At 48.7% G+C, this 22,546-nt stretch overlaps 1 protein-coding gene across 3 annotated transcripts in view; it reads left to right on the forward strand.

Moving 5' to 3' along the window:
• LOC105488274 (collagen type XXII alpha 1 chain) overlaps nt 1-22,546 on the forward strand; it is a 327,347-nt gene that overhangs the window by 171,228 nt on the left and 133,573 nt on the right. For all 3 annotated transcript variants that reach the window (XM_011752157.2, XM_011752158.2, XM_071067774.1), the window contains exons 23-26: nt 6,357-6,410; nt 18,474-18,527; nt 19,244-19,297; nt 21,765-21,818. In XM_011752157.2, the coding sequence (XP_011750459.2) occupies nt 6,357-6,410; nt 18,474-18,527; nt 19,244-19,297; nt 21,765-21,818 (216 nt within the window). The remainder of the gene's footprint in view (nt 1-6,356; nt 6,411-18,473; nt 18,528-19,243; nt 19,298-21,764; nt 21,819-22,546) is intronic.

The raw sequence follows: 22,546 nt of genomic DNA on the forward strand, positions 1-22,546 counted from the left end.
TCATCACAATCACTACCATCATCACCATCAACTCCACCATCATCACAATCACTACCATCATCACCATCAACTCCACCATCATCACAATCACTACCACCATCACCATCACCATCACTACTATCATCACCATCATCAACTCCACCATCACCATCACCATCACCAACTCCACCATCACCATCACCACTATCATCACCATCACCATCATAATCACCATCAACTCTACCATCACCATCAACTCCACCATCACCATCAACTCCACCATCACAATCACTACTACCATCAACTCTACCATCACCATCACCATCAACTCCACCATTACCATCATGATCACTACCACCATCACCATCATCAACTCCACCATCACCATCACCACTATCATCATCTCCACCATTACCATCACCATCACTACTATCATCACCATCACCACCATCATCACCATCACCATCAATTCTACCATCACCATCACTACCATCACCATCAACTCCACCATCACCATCACGATCACTACTACCATCATCATCAACTCTACCATCATCATCAACTCTACCATCACCATCACCATCAACTCCACTATCACAGTCACTACCACCATCACCATCACTACTATCATCACCATCACCATCACCATCATCAACTCTACCATCACCATCATCAACTCTACCATCACCATCACCATCGTGACTATCATCACCATCACCACCATCATCATCAACTCTACCATTACCATCACCATCACTACTATCATCACCATCACCATCAACTCAGCCATCACCATCACTACCACCATCACCATCAACTCCATCATCACCACCATCACCATTAATGCCCTCACCATCAATGCCACCACAAGACCCCATCACCACCACCACCACCATCATTATCATCAAAATCACCAACTGCTACCACTGTCCTCACCATAACCACTATTACTAAGTACTTTGTGGGCATCATCTAATTTAAACTCTGTGGCACTGCTAGGAGGTTGAGATTTTGAAACCAGATCTATTTGGCGCACAGTCTATCACCCACTACAAGAACACAAAGGAGCCAGAATATGACTTTCACTATTTCTTCCTCATAGTCATTATCATCTTCCGCCTCATTCTCATCACTGTCTGTTATAGTTGAGGGATGCTTTATTGTGTTTTATAAATAGCTTCCTCAAATATTAAATCATTTCTTCTCCTATTATCTTTTGAAATAATTATCATGATTATAATCTTCCATGTGGGAAAACAAAGACTCAGCAGGTTAAATGGCTTATCCTTCCAATGTACCTTAGATTTAGACTTCTTTTCCTTGCAATATCATAGAGGAAAGGGGTTGAGAGAAAGAACACAGAGAATTCCTTTGATTCTACTCACTTGGAGCTTTGTATCCCACCCCTGGCAATTCTAACTTGTTAGCTCTTGGGTAGCTCTGGGGAATCCATGTCTCAAGTATTTATTTCTCATCGTTTGAACTGTTATTTGTCATTACTGCTGAAGCTTCGTGGAAGAGGTGGCACTGAACTGGGATGTGATTTTGGTGGGCTGAGCTGTGAAGGGAGGATTACAGACAGAGGGAGCAGCATGGCAACGGCTCAGGCATCGGAAGTCCTAAGCAGGTGTTTGGGGCTGAGCTAAGCAGTCCATTTGGGCTCTTGCTTGGGAGACAGTGGTGTGAACCCTGGACACCTAATTGAAAAGGTAGGTTAGAACCCCAGGACTTGGAATTTCCAAATCAAACAGCTCAGATATGTCTTTGGGATAATGAAGCTCCTCTAACTACTTAAGAGAAGAGAAGTGACTTGGACAGAGCTTCTTTCACCCTTTGGGAAGGATAACCTGCCTGCACAGGTTGGCCCAGGAGGGCCTGAAGGAAGAGACTGGGCCTGGGAACAGGGTGGGTTCCTGTGGCTGTGGCTACAGAAGGAAGGCCAGCTTTGAAAGACACTGGAATGGCCCATGATGCTGGGGGAGTGGAAGGTACAGAGGCCAGAGACATGTTACCCTGAGGCTTCTCTGGGTGATGCCCCTTCATGGATGACCCATGAAAGACCTGCTCTGACGCTTTTCTTTCTCTGGCCTCTTGCCACCTTTTTGGTTTTTTTTCTCCTTGCTGAAAACCTAATGCTTATGATGTTTGCTTCCATAGATGTGTTTCTTTGCATTTCTCTCTTGTCCACCACGTGCCTCCTACTTGCCCATATGCCTGCTCTTCCAGATCAATTGATTCAACTTTCCTGGCACAGGAACACCTCCTGCATTCATGCCTTTTACAAATCCTGTTGTTAACTTAGGTGTTCACCTTCCTGAGCATGAGTAACGTTGTTACATAAGATCCTGGGGTCAGCTGAGGAAGCAAAGAGCTGCTGAGACCTTGCTGCATCCCCAAATGGTGATCGTGTCACCCCAGAGAGGGAACTGATGCTTCATCCCCCGACCACATCGGCATCTTAATGAGTCATTCTGCTCAGTCATGGCCCTGCATCCCTTCTCTCTCATCCTTTCCTACTAACCATTAGATATTCCAATCTTTCCTTTCAGTCTTTCCTCTCAACACAGTTACGTTGCTGGCTTGGATTCTAACTTCTGATGATTATTCACCGGTTCCTCCCACTGACCTTGAGGGAAAATGGTTTATTCATCTTGTAAATAACCAGTGACTCTCTATAGAGTCACCTGGAAGCAATTGGAGGGGGTGTCTGTCTAGATAGAAAATGGAAGGTGTCTGGTTTCCTTTCCCTGAGGAAGGGGAACTGACAACTCTTAGGTGTCTTATGATCAGCTTCCCGATGTCTGCATTAATCAGAGCAGGATCAGATGGATGGAGAAACCCACTGCCTCCAAGGCTTGGCTGTCTTCTGAAGGTATCTGTGACCACATTTTGAATTCTACCTGGCAAGTATCAAGAAACTCATTGTGACCCAGACATCATCGCACCCTCCAGCCTGATGCATTCCGTAGCTCAAAGGTGTGGATCCAGGGGCTTCTACACCAGGCTCACTCACTCTCTCTGCTAGTCAATAAATCTCCAAGTTGTATCTTCCCTTCCTCCCTGATATCACTTTTCTCTTACTTTTCACTGCTCTCCCCAGTGCCACTGTCATAGCTTGGAACTGCGTAGTTCTCAAAGGGGCAATTTATTCAGCCCACAAATGTCTATTGAGTGTCCACCATGTGGCAGGCACTGTCCAGAGCCACAGTATATAGCATCAAACAAAAACAGAGCCCGACTCCACTTTCAGGTGGCTTGTGTCCCAGTAGGGGTAGACACACAGTAAATAAGCACAAATGCCAATGGTACATCTGGTGAGGATCCACACTAAGGAAATTACAGCAGTGTGAGAGGACACAATGGGACAGTGGGAGTGCTATTCTGGTGAAGCTGGCCAAAGAGGACATTCAGTTAAAGGAGCATTTGAGCAGAAAGCAAATTGAATTTGAGAATTGATCTGTGTGGATACCTGGGGAACAAACCTAGGCAGAAGGAAACGCCAGTGGAGAGACATTCAGTTTGGAATGCATTTGGCAGGTTCAAGGTGGAGGTGGGAGGCCAGTGTGGCTGGAGGTGGGGAAAAAAGTACATGGAAATGAGAAGAGGGTTGGAGGAAATGAGTTCGTGGAGGGCAGGCTGGAGGTCATTAAAGTTCTGCTCTAAGTGAGCTGAGAGGCATTGCAGTGTTTTGAGCAGAGGAGACGTGACATGATTTATGTTTTAATGATATCATCCTGGCTGCTTTGAGGGGAAAAGTGCAATGGCCAAATGTGTTCAGGGAGGCACTGTTTAGGAGGCTATTGCAGTGTTTCTGGGGAGAGAGAATGGTGGGCTGGCCCAAGGCGACATTATGGGTTATGCTGGGCAGTGAGAGAAGCAGCTTGATCAGCCTTAATTCATCCTCCCCATTGCTCCTAGGACCAGCATAGATTGGACCAGGTTGTGTGGTCAGTTGAAACCCCTGACCCCTTGCGGGGCTGTGCTTGGTCCAGGCCATTCAAGACCTTCACGACTGCTTGCTGACTGCATCCTACAGCCTCCCATCCTGGGTGACACACAGTCTGCCAATGTCTGGCTCTCAGCTGCCTCTGTACACTTTCCTATTCTGTTCCCTGCAGTCAATTTTTGTCCCACTGGGAAGCTCTTCTTTCTCCTTCCAACATTACATCAGCACCGCCTCCCTGGGACATCTGCTTAAGCCATTTAGGCAGAACCAGGAGCTCCTGATGCTGCTGCATGCCCAGCACAGGCTGAGTGGTCGTTACATGGGCTTGTGTCTGCCTTCTTAGCAAACTACGAGCCCCTTATGGGCAGAGGCCATACCTTAATCCCGCTGGTGTCCCCGGGTCTCGGCATTTAGGAGGATTGAGTATGTGGACAACTAAGCAGGAGAAAGAGGCAGAACTTTATCTTCCACTTTCAACCACAATGGGCTAAGTCTAATGTGTGAGACCCCTGAGATTTTAGGACTTGAAGCTCCGTAAAGAACATTTGCCTCTGAGCTTCACCAAACTTCCCTCATGTGCAACCCTAATACCTTTGTTTCCTTAATAAAGTGGCATCAGCCTCCTCGAGGATTATGTGTAGAATACAGACCTTGGTTTGATGGTGGCGTTCGGAAGTGGAGGCAGGAGAGTATGGCAACACTGTAGCCCATTGCGCCTGGGGAAGGGCTGCTTTTGGGAGGGTGTGGGTAGAGGGATCACAGCCTATTTCCTAGGTTCAACACATACTAGTTGCTCATTAAATATGAGAGGAAGGAAAAAAGGAGGGAAGGAAGAAAGGAAAAGAGAAAAGGAAGGAAAGGAGAAAAGAAGGGGTGGAGAGAGGGAAGAAATGAGAAAGATGCGGATCAGTGGGGAAATAGTGGGATAGTCTGGGCACAGTCTAAGGTAAGAAAAAGGCCTGGCTGGGCACGGTGGCTCACGCCTGTAATCCCAGCACTTTGGGAGGCGGAGGTAGGCGGATCACAAGGTCAGGAGTTTGAGACCAGCCTGACCAACATGGTGAAACCCCGTCTCTACTAAAAATACAAAAAATTAGCCAGGCGTGGTGGCATGTGCCTGTATTCTCAGCTACTCAGGAGGCTGAAGCAGGAGAATCACTTGAACCTGGGAGGTGGGGGTTGCAGTGAGCCGAGATTGTGCCACTGCACTCCAGCCTGTTCAACAGAGTGAGACTCTGTCTCAAAAAAAAAAAAAAAGGCCTTATTACTGTGCATAGAACTTATTAGTCTGCATAGAACTGGGTGTGGTCTGAACTCTGCCCCTTACTAGCTGTGCAACAACAGAGACATGAGCTTTGAGCCTCAATTTGCACACTCATCAATGGGATGAAAACATGGGCATTCCGGGATCCTCTTGCAGAGTGAATTAAGAAAGGACCATGTGGGAAGAACTAGAAAGAGAGTTTGCCATGAAATAGGCACACAAAAAAAGGTAGATCTTATCAAGGTCTTATTTTACTTTCAATTTCTGATTGCAATGCTTTCATTTAATCAAAAATCCACCAGGACAATGCCAAAAAGGGCTGTATTCTGTCCTTCAGATAACCTCTGTTATACAATATATGCCATTACCACATTGTGTAAACTAACCAACACACACCTTACCCCTATTTAAGGAGATGGCCCACACCCCTATTTAAGGGCCCCACAACATCACCTTACTGGATACTGAATATATATGCACTGAAGTGTGGATTCCCACAGCAGAAGAGCAGAAATGCCCGTGGTAACCTCCCTGGCCACGAGGAGAGGGTTGTTTCAATGCATCATGCCTCATTTGCACGGGGAAAACCATGCATCTGTATAAAGGATACCAGCAACTCTCCATGTGATATGGGATGTGGCTTACATACATTAAATGGAAACGAAGAAGCAAAGTTTACCAGATTGAATGGCATGCTGAAGTCTGTGGAGAAAAGGGGGACGGGGGAATATGTGTGTTTGTGTGTGTGTGTGTGCGCGCGCGCGTGTGTGTAAGGCTTACAGATGCATAAAATCTCTCTGGGAGAATTAACCAACATCTGGTAAGATTAGTTGTTTCCAAGGAAAGGCACTGAGTGGCTGAGACTGGGATTAAAAGGAGGCTTTTCTCGGGTATATCTTTCAGTACCTTTTGAATACAGGGCCATGTGTTACCAAACACATTTAAGTTACAGAGCTGGAACCCAGAGCCTTACTCCTGAGCTCAGAAAAAGCCTGAGTCCATTTTCCGATTCCACATTGCTCCTCTGTGGGGCGCTCCTGAGGGACAAATGTTAATCCGGGAGGTTGAGAGTAATAAAGACCCAAATGTTCACCGAGACTCATTATTAAACCAGCTCTGGTTGACGATTGCCTGCTTGTTAATTTTAGCTTCTTCTTTTCCACTCAGGGGAAGAAAGGTGACATGGGACCACCTGGAATCCCTGGATCGCTGGGACCGCAGGTAACTACCTTTTACATTCTCTTCCATAGCAATGCTATGGAAATGCTAGGAGAATGCTAAGAGAAAATGCTAAGAGAAAAGACAGGAGCACTTGGGTGGGCAGTCAGAATCCTGCTGGTCACCTCATCAAACTATTAAAAAGAACGGCCAGTGGGTCATGTGTCCTGCCTCCCTCCTCCTCCGCTGTCCGGTGTGGGAGCTGAATGACCATTGTTGGCTATCCTGAAGGAATTGCCATCTGGAGGAGGCAGACAGGGGTGACAAAAGTGATGAGCAGTTCTAGGAGAAAGGGAAGTGCTGGGAGGTGAGGGGGGAACCCCAGGATGAGGTGGTGGGGAAATCAGCCACGAGGAGGCTTGTCTCCCCTTGGCAGACAAGGCACTGCCAGCCAGGCAGGGGCGAGAGAAGGGAGGACCTTCCCTGGGTCATAGCTCTGCAGGGACCTGGTGTACCACAGCACAGCACTGGGCAGGAATCGGGCAGCATGTGGTGCCGCCGGAGCACAGGGCACGGAGCAGCAGGGATAGGAAGATGAACCCAGTGAGAGTTGTAACGGGAGCTTACAGCCCCCTTCAGCCACAGACGCCGGAAAACCAAAAGGGCGGCCATTGTCATAGGAGCTAAGAGGCCTGGTTTGGGTCTCAGTCTGTCCTCCAAAACACTGGGACATTGGCCAAGTCCTTCCCCTGCTCAGGCCTCAGTTTCCCCATCTGTAAAATGATGGGGTTAGGGCCCCAGTCACAGAGGCCTCTGTTCCTAGGCAGGTGCTGTCCTAGCTCCCTGGATTCTCTGCCTCCTCCTCCTTCCTCCAGCTTCTCTCGGTCTCTTAGGACTCAGTTCTGGTGTGGCTTCCTCTGTCCTCATACTTGGCCCAACTCCCACGGGCCATACTTGGCCCTGCTCCCATAGGTCCAGCTGTGCCATCCTAGTGCTGGCCTTGTGGATCCTGACAACCACCCATCTAGACAGGTACCCTCAGGGTCCTTGTCCCCATGTCATAGATGAGGGGTGAGGCACCAGGTGCAGAGGGCTTCACTCAGGGCCACTCTCTGCTAGGCAGACACCTGGCTTCAAATCCATATCCCTTCCTCCCTACATGACCGAGGCCCAACTCTCTTAGTCTTCCTTATTTGCAAATGCAGTATCACCATGCATTCCCCACAAGGTACCACAGTGTGGACAAAACAGGGCAAGCCCCTGAAGCTCTATGCCTGGCCTTTGCAGTGTAAAGAATTCCCTTCATCCTTTCTTTGACCACCGCCCCCACCGAATCTTCACTCCTGTCCCCTAATCTGGGCCTCCCCTGGCATCAGTAAGTTCATGCTGAAGCAGGACCAGCAAGCAGAAGGCACAGAGGGAATGGCAGAGACCCAGGCTCAGCTCTCACCACAAAAAAGGAGGGCACATCCGAAGGTTGAGAAAGAGCAGTGACTGTGAGAGGTGATAACGAGGTCCCGAGGCATAGTGCACACGGGGTAGACAGACATGGCTGTCCCTGTTCTCCTGGCCTCTTTGGCACCAAGCAGGTAAGCACGAGTCACTGCTAGACTCTTCTGCTTTGTCCTCCCAGAGCCGTGGTAAAGCAACTGGCTTCAGCACCACCTGGGACTGGACAGCCCCCCCGCCCCCACACCAGACCCCCTGAGGTGGCGGTCACACTGTCTGTCCGCGTTGGCAGGGAGGCAGTCATCCGGAAAACACTGCTCACTGCACTTCAGAAGCCAGTTTTTCCTGCTGGCTGACGTGAAAGCATTCTAGTGAAAGATGGCACCTTGGATGCAATCTGAGACTTCATTTCTGCACCCTTCATTCGGGTCAGGATGCAGCAGGGAATAGGAATATATGATCCATCATAATTCACCATGTTCTAAAGATTTCACATTCACTGTGGCATTTTGCTATTAATAATGAAAAACAGAGTGGGTTTTGCCTTATGTTTTATTACCTTGCTTCATAGTGAGTCAACCTTGTATATTTTAAAATCACCATCAATGCAGCTCTATCAAATTATTTTAAGCTATAATTTTTCCCCTTACAACTCTTTGTTTGTTATCTGGGAAGAGAGATTTCATTCTTTCATTTTTAACTTTGAAGTCATTTTCATTCAGTAAATCTTTACTGAATGCCAGACATTGAGCTATGTGCTATAGATGTAAAAATTACCAGGCTTTTCATGGCAGGGAGTTGTACCCTGTAATTGTGCACCCTAATGTGTTCAGGGATCTCAGTGGTTAAGAACCAGGCAATATAGCATTTGCAGTATGCACCACCTGGTGGCCTGCATGGGGCCACTGCCTGATGGAATCAAAGCTGTGTTCAGGTCAGCCACTCTTATGCTAAGGGGCCAGGTTTCTTTTTTTAAAAGTTTAATTTTATTTTACTTTAAGTTCTGGGATACGTGTGCAGAACGTGCAGTATTGTTACATAGGCATGCATGTGCCATGTTGATTTGTTGTACCTATCAATCCATCATCTAGGTTTTAAGTCCCACATGCATTAGGTATTTGTCCTAATGCTCTCCCCTTACCCACTGACAGGCCCCGGTGTGTGATGTTCCCCTCCCTGTGTCCACATGTTCTCATTGTTCAACTCCCACTGATGAGTGAGAACATGTGGTGTTTGGTTTTCTGTTCCTGTGTTAGTTTGCTGAGAATGATGGTTTCCAGATTCATCCATGTCCCCACAAAGGACATGAACTCATCTTTTTTATGGCTGCATAGTATTCCATGGTGTATATGTGCCACATTTTCTTTATCCAGTCTGTCATTGATGGGCATTTGAGTTGGTTCCAAGTCTTGGCTATTGTGAACAGTGCTGCAGTAAACATACGTGTGCATGTGTCTTTATAGAATGATTTATAATCCTTTGGGTATATACCCAGTAATGGGATTGCTGGGTCAAATGGCATTTCTGGTTCTAGATCTTCGAGGAATTGCCACATTGTCTTCCACAATAGTTGAACTAATTTACACTCCCACCAACAGTATAAAAGTGTTCCTGTTTCTCCATAGCAAGAGCCCGGGTTTCAATGAATCTCAGTCATTTCCTCTGATTCACTCTTCCTGACATATCCATGTGTCTACCTTGCCTGGGCCTTGCCTCTGTTTTTTCCTGCTTACCATCATGCATTTGCTTGCTCATTCATGGATTTATTCATTCAATAGGTTTTTATTAAGTTCACACTGGGTACCAAATTCAGCTCTGGGGATGTAAAATCTAAGTAACTGCTGTCTATGCCATGAGGATTCATACATTAATGGGCCAGAAAGAGACACAGATAGAGACGGTGTTTTCATCTGAATCCTAAATCTTGTATTTATTCAGGCAAGGGGAGGCCCACAGATCAGGAGATGACTGTCATTGGAGATGGTTTGCTCCTCACGGTTTCAATGGACGAGAGTGTCCGTTTCCTGCAGAGCTGTCGGGGAGCAACAGAGGCAGTTTGGAGGCAGAACAAGTGAAAGGCAAACTTGGGCAGGAGCCTCTACTGGGCAAGGGTGAGGCAAGGTCAGTTGCTGAGCAGGCTTAGGATTGGACAGTTTGAATAATGTCTGCAGGCTCCAAGCTGTACGGGTGGTTTCTCACGGTCTAGTACCTGATCCAGGGGTAATTTAGGGCAGAGAGTTAGTGTTCTGTCCCAGACCACAGGAGCCTGATTGAAGAAGGTGGACTAGGGATGGGCTAGTTTGCATATCAGAGTCCTACTCTCAAGTAAGTCCTTTGCGATCTCTAGGAATTAGCTAATCCTGGAAGGGGAAGGCCCTCCCTGCATCCACAAAGCCTCAAGATGTCAAAGCATCATCAAACAAAAGCACAGGATTAATCTGGAAGGAGAATCCACTGAGCTGAACTTTGGAGAGGAAGTCAGGGCTCTGTGGAGGCCCAGAGCAGGATCTTGACACTGACCTGGAAAACTGAGGTTGATCCCATGGCAGCCTGTCCCTGAAAGAGCAGCGGGGAGAAGTAAAGGGAAACATGTGTGTTTGCTTTCTGCTGTTGCCAAGCATTCTCTTTAGCTTTCATACATAATCGTGTCTATTCTTTATAACTGCCTGTGAGCAAAATTTGCTTACCCTCATTTCAAATCTAGAGAAACCAAGCTCAGAGAGTTTAATTAGCTTGGCATTATGGGAAGAGCCAGCACTGCCATCTCGGAGTGTGCAAAGCCCTGGGGTGGCTGGGATCCTATAAGATGCTTTTCATGCCTTTCTTTCAAAATGAAATATTCCACCTGCTAGAAAATTTTACAATAAATCTACATATCCATGATGTCCTATGTGGTGACTCCTGTATCCTGGCAGCCTTTTAGGAAAATTGGAAATCTGGTGTCTGGGCTGGCCAAGTGTTTATGCACAGGCAGTGCGGCTTGGTGCTGTGCTCAGGACGAAGTTCCTTGAATTGGTGGAAATGCAGGCAGGGGAGGCCTTGACCTGAGAAGAGGCTGGGTGGGCTGTGGGCCTGGGCCTCTGTGCAGAAACCCCTTGAAGTGGGAGGTCATAGGGTTAGTGCCACAGGGATCTACCATCTCAGAGGAGGATAGCTTCCCCCCAAAATAAACATGTCCAAGTCACGAAGAAATTTGATTGTCATGCTAATTTATGCAAGTAATTTTCATGCATCTTCAAATTCCATCTAACTTTATAAATCCAATTGGAACTAGGTGGTTATTAGGAATCATTATTATTTATTAATGATAATTAGGTTAATTGGTCATTCATGCATCATCGTTGTAACTACTAATCATATTAAATAGTCACTGTAGTATTAGAGGGATCAAGTGTTGTTTCATTAATAATTGGACTGACTGGATAATTAATAACTGGTTAATTGTTTTCATTACTAGTAATGAAAACAGTCATATTTTATTGTTAACATTTATGTCTATTGACTAATTTGTTACTCATTGATAATTAGATGATTTGGTTGTTTATTTTGTTAACAGTTAAATGAGAAGAAAGAAAAGTAACATTTGTGAAGTCCTCCGTGTTCTGGGCTAGTTCACACTTCGTTAATCCACACATAGTGATTTGAGGAAGGGACCTCCAACCATTTTATGGCAGCTGGAAGGAAGGCTCTGAGAGGTGAAGTCCATTGTCCAAGTCCATTGATGTAGTATGAGGTCACGTGGGATTTGACCTAGGCCATCCTCAACCAAAGTCCTAGATTTTTCTTACATAAATTTCTACCTATCTGTTCCCCGGCCCACAGGGGAAGAGTGACTTGCCTGCAGCATCTGCGAGTGTTCCTGACAGTGTCACTTCTTGCGTTTTATTCTCGGCCTTCCTGAGTCCCATTCTTTCTTGAAAGTCTGGAAACTCTGATATCCTCATCTATAAAAGGACAATAATGTGTAGAATCTTTGGCTTTCCGGAAGTTTGTTTGGTGGGAGGAAGTGGAGGAGAGGAAAGGAAAGGGGCTTTCTAGCCCTAGAAAACCCAAATGCCATTCAAGTATATGCAGAAAAAGAGAGAGAATGAGTTCAGTGTTGCTCTCCTGTGATTCTGCAATTAGTCTTCTGGTTTCATTGGGAAACTTACCAGGGAGGTAATTCAAATGGCTGTTCTGTTTGAGGTGTTGTCAACTTGATTTCCAGGAGAAAAAAGGACATAAAATGAGGGTACTGCTTAATCAGAAGGCCAAAGAAGATTGGTCTAAACTCAACAGTAGTTATCGAGCCTCACGGTAAGGTCCCCCAAGGCCATGCAAGATGCTGAAGTGCCATTATGTCATCCAAGAAAGCTGAGATGATGTTGAGCCTCTGTTACAGAGTGTTCTCTTATCTGGAAAATGCAAGAGCTTTCTGGGATCCCTCAGCCAACAGAAACACGAGTAGACCAGTACTCTGTTTACGTTCACAGTTACCCCTGGAAATCTCTCTCTCTCTCAATCTCTCTCTCTCTCTCTCTCTCAGGCCTTGCAGACTTTTTAACTAAACACACCAAATAGATGAAAACTGAATCTATCATCCCCCACGGCAGCCCCACACACCTGCCCATTCCCCTGCAGAATCATTCCATTTAAAGGCCTTCCCCTTTTGAGTATCTTAGGTTGTGTCCCAGTCCCAATCCAGCTGGTCACTACGTCACCACTGAGGTCTGGCTCAGATCTGCCCCTGGTCTGTCCGCATCCCTCCCCACATCACCTTCCTCCAGTGCCGGCACTGGCTGCCTTCTGCCTGATCTCATGTTTGACTGTCTCGTGGTCTCTCATTTTGCAAGATTTCCTCCTACCATTGACTGCTAAGGACACTAGAAATGTGTCCTTGTTTTTTATGTTTTTTTGAGATGGAGTTTTGCTCTTGTTGCCCAGGCTGCAGTGCAATGGTGTGATCTTGGATCACCGCAACCTCCACCTCCCAGGTTCAAGCAATTCTCCTGCCTCAGCCTCCCGAGTAGCTGGGATTACAGGCATGCTCCACCATGCCCAGCTCATTTCATATTTTTAGTAGAGATGGGGTTTCTCCATGTTGGCCAGGCTGGTCTCGAACTCCCGACCTCAGGTGATCTGCCCTCCTCGGCCTCCCAAAGTGCTGGGATTATAGATGTGAGCCACGCCCAGCCTAGAAGTGTGTCTTTCTAAGCATAAGTCTTTTTGTGTCACTCTTTGACGCCAGCTCTATTATTTTTGTGCTCCCTGGAAGACAAAGCCTTGTCTTTCTTGCCCCAGGTGTGGTTTCTTCCTCCCCTCCCCCTCCCATCTAGCCATGGCTCAGCTGCTCCATCCTCCTGTGGCTTCCTTCCTCTCCTATTCCACTCCCCTCTGTTCAGGCCCTACTTAGCCCTTCCACACCAAGCTCACCCCACTTTTCGAGATGCTCCTGATTTCTCCACCATGCCTTCCTCTGAGCTCCGTGGCCTTCAAGCACCTCTTTTGTCTCTCTGTTTTCATTCTGTTCAATAGGTATCTCATGAATTCTGCTATATGCCGGAAGCCATGGTTTTTATACCAAACAATTCTGCAAAGAAAGAATTTTTGTACCTACTATATATTTTTAGAAACCAAATCCCTTGCCGTAAGTCACACAGCTGCTCAAAATATAACCGTGCCTTCGATCCCGAGCCCTCTGATGCTTTTCCTGGGACACCGGAGGCCTGTGTTTTATGTGTCTTACTAGGTTGTAATTTTCTGGATTGGAGGGCTGAGTTGTCTTAAGACCCCAGAGAGAACACGGTGGTACATAGTAGGTGCTGGCTGGGGGAAGGAGCCCTGCCCACCGCCATACTGGGTCTCCAGGGATAACTTCTTCCAGGAGCTCCAGCATAATGCAGCCCTTGGCTTTCAGGATCCAAGCTGTGCCTGCCCACTGCCCCTCTCCCTTTAAAGGCATCACCCACACCCTGTCACCTGTTGATACCCTCTTCCATCCAAGGTGTGGATCTTCCCAGATCCTGAGTGCAGGGACCTGCTCATGGGTAGGGAGACAAATATTGTCCAGGGGCCTTGTGGTAATATGGCCAAAGTCCTTGTAGGATGCGAGGCATATAGTCAGTGCTTTAGGAAATTAAGTTTTCTCCCTTCGTTTTGGGGGAGTGCCAAAGTAGAAATAGCTATCCCAGCCGTGGGTTGAAAGGCCCTCATGTCCAGGTCCTCCCAGGATGCTCTTGCCCACCCGCCCCTCCCTCGCCAGCCCTCCCCATGGCTGGCTTGAGGCTGTGTCAGAAACAAAGTGAGTTATGCCGGAGCTGAAGTCCCAGCAGTAGGACCTGTGGTAATCAGGACAAGGCTGAATGTAACCCCCAAGGCGAGGCGGCTGCTCTGTTTAGAGTTTCTGCCCCCACTGGGTGCCTTTCTGTGGCCATCTGAAGGCAGAGCACGAGCAAGAGACCAGGGTCCGGGGCAGGCTGGCTGCAGCTGCAGCCCGAGGGCTGTTCCCTTCTGCCACCGCACCCAGCGTTTCCCACTTGGACTTGTGAGCAGGTCCCCTGTAAATTGGAAAACAGGCTGGAAGCAAATCACCTCACTCTTTTTGTGATCCCCCCTGGAAGAGGTTTCCAGACTTTCAGACAGTTGCTTCCAGCTGCTTCCAGCTTCTCTCTCTCTGTAAATGGCTACCGCAGTTGCTAGGTTAAATGACTGGGTAGGCTTTCGCTCTCATTCCTAAGTGTACAGCATCAAACAAGCAGGCAGTGACTCAACTTCTACTATGTGCATAGCATGGAACCAGGTGCTGTGGTCTTGCCAGGAAGATAGACTTTGAGATCTTCAAACCCATATTTAAAGCCCTAAGTTCTAGTTTCCCTTAACATGCAGAGAGTCTTTTAGGAGATCACATTGTGTTAAAGGGTGGAAAGGGGCTATAACAGCAGGGTGAGACCTGTGTCCTTGAGTGGGGACTGTGTAGACAGTTTGCGAGTCTGGGGTACCGGGCTCGGGAGGAGTGAAGGGATCAGGGTGCTGTATCCACATAGGAGCTTTATCTAATATCAGTTCATTTTCCTCTTCTGTAAATTTAATGAAAAAGCCCAGCCTCCCATGGCCAGTGGAGGGCTGGAATCAGCTGGTGTATGAAGCACAGGTGGAGCCCACGCTGAATGGAGATGGCCGAGCCCCTTGTCCTGCCTTTCTGGTTTTTCCTATCTCCTGGGTTGTGTTTCTTCCTGGGATGTTATGCTCACAGGTTCATTAGCAGTGCTAGTGGTGGTGATGGTGGAATACGGAGCTGGCCTAGACGAGTTATGCCCAAGCCTGGCAGCTCACCAGAATTACCTGGTGTCTCAAAAGTCACTGACCCTTGGGGCCTGTCCCTGACCTGCTGCCTCTGAACCTAAACAAGGGTTGTGTGCCTGCATTTGGGACAGGCCCTCAGATGTGCCTTCAGCAGCCAGAGATGATAGCTGTGTGACCTAAAGTGGGCCTCAGTGGGCCTCTCTGGGCCTCAGTTTTCCTCCTTGTCAGACAAGGAGGTTTAATTTCCACTAGGAGACCACTAAAGAGCCATCACCTGTAACATGCTGTGAGACTCCAAAACTAGCAAGCAGCAGTAGGCCAAGGGTGTTTGCAAGGGGCAAAGGAGGAAGACAAGCAGGGCCAGAGCGAGGGGCCGGCTTCCTGGGCTCACCATTTTGAAAAAGCATAGAACACTCCAGAGGCCATCCGCATCCTTAGACATGTAAGGAGGGAAGAGAACTGAATTGCTCATTCAAACTGCTAACAAAGAGACTCCTGTATGGTTGGGAAGGGCCCTCGGATGTGCTCTGTTGGGCTTGGGGTGCTGTGAGGCCTTCAAAGACCATGTTGAGGTAAAATTAGATCACCTGTCACCCTCATAAGCCTAGCACTTTGGGAGGCTGAGGCAGAGGATTGCTTGAGCCCAGGAGCTCAAGATCAGCCTGAGCAATATAGCAAGACCCTGTTTCTACAAAAAAAATCATAAAATTAAACAGGCATGGTAGCACACGCCTGTAGACTCAGCTACTCAGGAGGCTGAGGCAGGAGGATCACTTGAGCCCAGGAATTGGAGGCTGTAGTGAGCTATGATTGCACCACTGCACTCCAGCCTGGGCAACAGAGCAAGACCCTATCTCAAAAAAAAAAAAAAAAAAAAAAAAAGATTGCCTGGAATGTGCCTCTGGAGTGTGTGGGAGCTGTGTCACTGCAGGGCTCTTGCTTCGCTGAGAGAGGTGAGGGGGGCCAAACTGGAGCAGCCTGTGGAGGTAGTAAGGCCTTCCAGCAGCCCTTGTCCATTAGGGAGGACCCAGGTTGGAACCTGCCCAGGGCACGCTGCAGCCCTGCTTGGCCCTTCTGTCGCTCCAGCTGTGAACAGCTGTCTCCCATGAGGGAAGATGCTACCCCTAAGACTTGCCAGGACGGAGCGAGCTGTCGAGAAAACTAGGTCCAGGTGTCCCCAAATCCTGTTCAGTAAATGGTCCCGGTCTATGACTTTTTTTTTTTGACTCACGGGTGCCCCCAGAGGAAGAAAGGGGAACAGTTCACCGTTGCGGCCACCGCTGCCATTTTTTGGTATTTCTCGCCCTCTAGTGGCCATATAGTGTTGTTCTTTTTGAATGCAAAGCTAGTCTCGGCGTCTGGCTCAATTCAGACTTCCTCAAGCATTTACTGAGCGCCTGCTGGATGCTACACCCTGGGATAATCCCTGTGTGAGGTGCAGAGGGAACAAGAATGTCCTGCCCTCGAGGGTCTGTGGGTCAGATCAGCACAGTTAAGTTGGTCTTGAGCATGGAGCAGGGAGAGTTGAATTCCACTGGGGAATTGGAGACCATCTCAGAAAGGTGGAGATGGCTCAGAAGGGAGGTGTGGGAGGAGGGGAGGGGGTATCCAGAGAGAAACCTGAGCTAGAAGAGTCATCTGCACCTTCTGGAAGCTGTGTGGAGCAGTGGTCTGTGGTGCTGGAGCCGAGGGAGGAGGGCGTGGTGAACTCGCTCGGAAGAGCACTTCCCTTTAGAAAAGCAGAGCCACTGAAGGTGGGTCAGCTGTGGGGTCACTGGCTGTTCTAAAATGAGCAGTCCCTGCATGAGGACTGTCAGGAACCTGGCTATATGCAGCACGCCACATCCACTCTCCCTCCCAGCCCTGGTGTTGTGTGATTCCAGCTGGCCCCTGCTTATAACCCCACATCCACTCTTCCTCCCTCCGCTCTCCCCAGACCGCAGGCTGCTTTCCTGGGCACACATGTGACCATTCATGTCTTCTTGTGCTGCTTCAGTTATTCCAAGACCTTCGCGGCAAAGTCTCTCCTCCTCACTCTGACAGCCCGTGGCCTCTGAGGTCTTGGCTCAGCCTCCATCTGCCCTGTGCAGGCCCACGCTGTCTTCATATGGAACTGTTGGCTGTCATTCAAAACGCAATACCTTCAACAGCAGCCGGCTTTTATGAATGCAGCCCACCTGCCTTGTCTGCCTGACCTGTTGTTTATTTCTCGGGCTTTCTTCAGTACTCAGATGCCTTCTCTGCCCGCTTGCCTTCATCCCTCCGGGTGCATAGCGTCACTCCCAGGTGCAAGAACCATCTGGTGTCCCAGGCCCCCCTGGACCTGGATCTGTGCTCATAGGTTTAGTTGAACCATTCATCTTTTTTTTCTTTATTTTTTAATTTTTTTATACAGGGTATCGCTCTGCACCCAGGCCAGAGTGCAACAGCACAATCACAGCTCACTGCAGCCTCAAACTCCCAGCCTCAAACAGTCCTCTTGCCACAGCCTCCTGAGTAGCTGAGACTACAGGCGAGAGCTCCTACGACCAGTTAATTTTTATTTTTTATTTCTAGAGAGATTGGGTCTTGCTGTTTTACCCAGTGTAGTCTCAAAATCCTGGCCTCCAGTGATCCTCCCGCCTCAGCCTTCCAAAGTGCTGGGATTACATTTGTGAGCCACCATGCCCAGCCCTTTTCTACCATAATTATTTGTCTACATGTTTCTCCCCTCCCTAGCCCTCCCCCTCAACCAAGAGAGGAGCTTGGAAACAGGTCTTACATTTTTGTTTGCTAACAGTACCTGCTTCTGTTCCTGACCCTTGAAGATGCCCCAAAGTTTAAGTGTAGGCCATGAATGACTTAAATAGCACATGAATCTACATATGTCAAGTGGCTGTGAGGACTGATCTCTAGAAGCACGGAGGAACCTTCAGAAGTACAGATGCGAGACACGCTCACCCCAGACCTACAGAACCAGAAGGCCTGGGCGTGAGATCCCTTTACACACCCCTGGCAATCCTGACCCGGACGCCAGCTCTGCTCTATGGCTCATGATTGAGAAGCACTCTTCTGGAAGACCTTTACGCATGGGTCAGACTGTGTGTGTGTGTGTCTGCACATATGCACACACATATGTATTTACGTTAAATGTCCAAACATTTTAAATATATAGCAGAATAGATAATATTACAGGCGATGGTATACCGATCCCCCAAATATGAAATGTTAGTGTTTTGCAAATTTTGGTTCAAATCTTTTCCTTTTGCTTTTGTTTATTTTTGTTTGAAAAATCAGGCATTATAAAGTTAAAATCTCACCTCGTCCTCCTGTCCCCTTCCCTTTGCCTCGTTCAAATGCCCACTGTCCCTAGGAGGCTCGCCTGGGCTCATCTGTAACAGTGCTCTTTCTCTACAGGGCCCTCCAGGACCACCTGGTGTCCCAGGCCCCGCTGGACCGGGAGGTTCTCCGGTAAGACTGGCTTTGATTTTCTACAAGGGCACTTAGATGGTGGTTTCCTGGCCTGAGGGACCTGGGGACATCTTTGTGAATGGCCTCTTGTCTTTTATCCACCTAAGTCCAGTGCAAAAACACACACAGGAGGACCCCGATCCGTAGAACCCCCAGCCTCTGGACTCTCAGACCTCCGGAACCCTTGGGTTAGAGTATCACTGGAGCTAATGTGGCACTTCGGCGGCTGCCTCCAGAGTCCAGCGTGCAGAAGGCACGTTAGACCGGGGTTGCCCATTCGGGTGTCTTTGCGTAGTTTGCGATTAGGCTTTGAGGCAAAACAGAGGACCCAGGCAAGCATTTGCTAATATTTCCCCTCTCATCTTTCGGGGCTGCTGAAAAAGTGTCCTGAAAGTGGGCGTGGGGGAGTGGGGAGAATCCACACCCACCCACTGAGTGGGGCAGGGCCTGCCATCAGCAGAGGGAGGCAGCTCCATCTGTCCCAGCAGGGGACAGTGGATAGGAAGCCCGCCCTGACTGCAGGCCACACATGCCGTGGATGTGTCAACTTCAGAGGTACAACAACTCCGCATTTCACAGCGGACGACCAGGGCAGTAGAGGCCCCGGGGTGCCCTCTTCAGACCCAGAGGCCTGGGCCCATGCCAGGAAAGAGGTTGAGTCAATGATCTGATCTCTGAACAGGCCAGGCTAACATGTCCATGTGGTCCCCTTTCAGGGTTTGCCTGGAGAGATCGGCTTCCCGGGAAAGCCTGGGCCTCCTGGGCCCTCGGTGAGTGTCCAGAAACGTCTTCCTGCTCCCCTCTTCCCTCTCCCCATTGCTCTGAGGGGAGCACTGAGCCCTTGCAGCTGGCCCAGGGCCACTTTCCTAGAGCTGAGGACTCCTTGGCCAGCAAGACCTGCAGCCCTGGAGCTCAGCCTGGGTCTTCGTTCTGTGGTGGCTCACTCTTGCTAGTGCCCTGTCTGCTGGGAAGGCTTCCTGTGTGCCCTGGCCAGCGTGCAGATTAGGACCACCGTCCCCAGGCCACTGCCCTTTCTCTTTTCACCAAAAGACACATTCAAGGGTCCTTTGCTGCTGAAGGCATGATCACTTGTCCTTGAGGAATTCCCAGAGGGCCAGAAGCAGTGGGTGGGGAGCCGTGTGGCAGCCTTTCCCATTACAATCCTGATCATGTTTTCTCCCTTGCAAACTGCGAGACCCTGGTGCTCTCAGGGGGCAGGTGGAGCTTAGAAAACATTAATGTCTCCCCAGATAGGAGGGGCACAGTTAAAGTTGGCCTGTAGCTTTTCAGGGCAGGATGATGGATGACGTGGGCTGAGACCTGGGTAGATGCATGATCTACCCTCAGGGAGGCCCCTGGGCCCCCTTAAAGGGATTTCCTTACAGCTAGTTCTCCCCCATGGAGCCCGGATGGAGAAGGGCCCCGCTGGGAGGATCCCGATGCTGGAGGAGGGGCGAGGCGGAGGTGAAGTGGATCGGGTGGCACACGGGGCAGTTCCCACTTCTCCATGGAGCGCAGATCCACGGGTGAATGTGGATCAAGGCGCCCAGGCGCCCTGTGATTGCGGTAACACCAGCATCCTCCCCAGCTCTGTTGAGCCCCAGTGCAGCATGCCAAAGGGTACTGGACATGAATTCAGTGCCGTGCTGGGCACTCAGGTGATCTGGTCACGTGTGGGAGGAACACTGGGTGAATGCCACCATCAACGGCAAACGTTTCTGAACACACAGTCAACTGCAATGTCACCAATAAGCATTTTCCATGAGTGGCAGGATCATCTGAAAGCTCAAATACAGGAGCAGTCTCATCCGATCCAAAGGGCTTATCAGAAAGTATGCAGATCAGTGTGAACGTTCAGAGGAGGGGAGCGTGTTAGAGGAAGGAAGGCACTGTGAGCATTTCTCATCTGTCAAGATGTGGCTGTAGCCACAGAAGGCTTGAAGCACAGCTTCCGGCCTTAGCATTTGCTCCTGGTCAAGATCCTGCTTTCATTGACTCAGGCAGCCTTAGTCCCCCGAAAAGCCCTTCCTTCTGCCTTCCTAAAGCCTTGGCTTCCAGGACACCTGCTCTGTGCAGGTGGGGCTTCATTAGTCGCCAGTCCAAGCTGGAGGCACAGGGAGAGATGAGTCGAATTGGGTGGCAGCAGGTTCTATGGGTGGAAGAATCACCAGAGTTATGAAAAACACTCACTTTTGAATAGCACTAATAGCTGTGAAAGCAATAGCACAGGAGATATCCCTAACATCAGTCATGGGGAAGGGTGTGTGTGCCTGACACATTTTTTTTTTCCTTCAACTTTTAAGTTCCAGGGTACATGCGCAGGATATGCAAGCTTGCTACATAGGTAAACATGTGCCACAGTGGTTTGCTGCATAGATCAACCCATCACCTGGGTATTAAGCCCAGCATGTGTTAGCTATCCTTCCTGATGCTCTCCTTCCCCCCGCACAACCCCCCTACACCCCGACAGGCCCCGCCCCCGTGTGACCTGACATCATTTAAGGCACAGAGGAAAAGGAGAAGATGAAATGTCTCTGGTGTAGTGGAAGTAGCCCAGAGGTAGAGTCAGCTAAACCTTGTGGGTCCCTATCACCAGCCCTGTGGCCTTGAGCAAGTCACTTAGCCTGCAGAACCTTCGTCTCTTCACCTGCAAACAACTGCAGTAACACCCGGCCTGCCACATCCTAATGGTAGTAGGAAGCTCCTGGTGTTGGAAAATATAACATGGAGCTCCTCAGTGCTGGCATTAGAAATAACAGGCAGTAATGCCAATCTATGCCAACAGATTGAAGTCTTGCTTTTTTGAAGGATAAGAGGAATGGAGGATAGCCGTGGGAAGGATGATACAAGATGGCAAAGAGATTCTGGACAGGAGAGAGGAGGAGCAGTGTGGACGTTGTTGTCCCCAGGGCCTCTTGGAAGCTGAGGGTAGAAATGGAGCCATCAGAGCAAGATTTGGCAGGTGTCCTCCCACGCCCCCACCCTCCATGCATGGCCAGTGTACTGAAAATCAGACATTGCCCAGAGGGTGATATTTGCTTCAGTAATAACAAAGGGAAACATGGTCAGACAGAGACAACAGTGGCTCTGGAGACAGGGCCCTGCTGATCAAAGAGCAGAGGCCCAAGCCTCCTGAATTCTGGCTGCACAAACAGCTCCTGGTTTGAAATGGCTTGATGTAAGCCTTTCCTAAATATGCCTTTCCTTTTTATTTTATGTTTCCCCGTCTTGGCCCAGGGACCCCCTGGAAAGGATGGGCCAAATGGACCACCAGGCCCACCAGGAACCAAGGTTGGTCATGCGATTGGCACCGGTTTGGGAACCCAAAACACAGAAACTAAAGAGATTCTTGTTTGTTGGTGAATTCTAAAACAAGTCGGTTGCCTGGGTCTTCAATCGGGACTCAGTTGAAATGTTTAGATTTATGGGATCAGATGGGGGAAAGCTCCTTATTTCTTCTCAGATAACTTCGGAAGGATTTGGAAGCCCTAGGCTTTAACATTTAACCAGGCACAGTGGCTCACAGCTGTAATCTCAGCATTTTGGTGGGAATTAGCCGGGCGTGGGGTGGGCACCTGTATTCCCATTCACTTGGGAGGCCAAGGTGGGAGGATTGCTTTGAGTCCAGGATTGTGAGGCTGCAGTGAGCTGTGATTGTGCCATTGCACTATAGCCTGGGCAACAGAGTGAGACGCTGTCTCAAAAAATATTTGATCTGTTAGAAATATGTTCATTTATTTATTTAATTTTATTTTCAAGGAGGAAAACTTCAAAATACTCTTACTAATATAATAAGAGATTTAGATTTTCACAATGTTCTGGCGGGGCTTTTTATGGTAGAATTATTAAGATAAGAGCCAAAGGTTACATAGCATAAAACTGGGGAGCAAATACAGGCTTAATACTTTAAATGAATTATCGTACAACCATACCAGTGTTTTAACAAATGAACAAATGAACTCTTCTTTCCTGGTGAGCACACCCGGACTCAAGTAAGCACCTCAACAGTCCTTGAAAGG

This window comes from Macaca nemestrina, chromosome 8 (assembly GCF_043159975.1).
Source record: "Macaca nemestrina isolate mMacNem1 chromosome 8, mMacNem.hap1, whole genome shotgun sequence".
NCBI classification, from domain to species: Eukaryota; Metazoa; Chordata; class Mammalia; order Primates; family Cercopithecidae; genus Macaca; species Macaca nemestrina.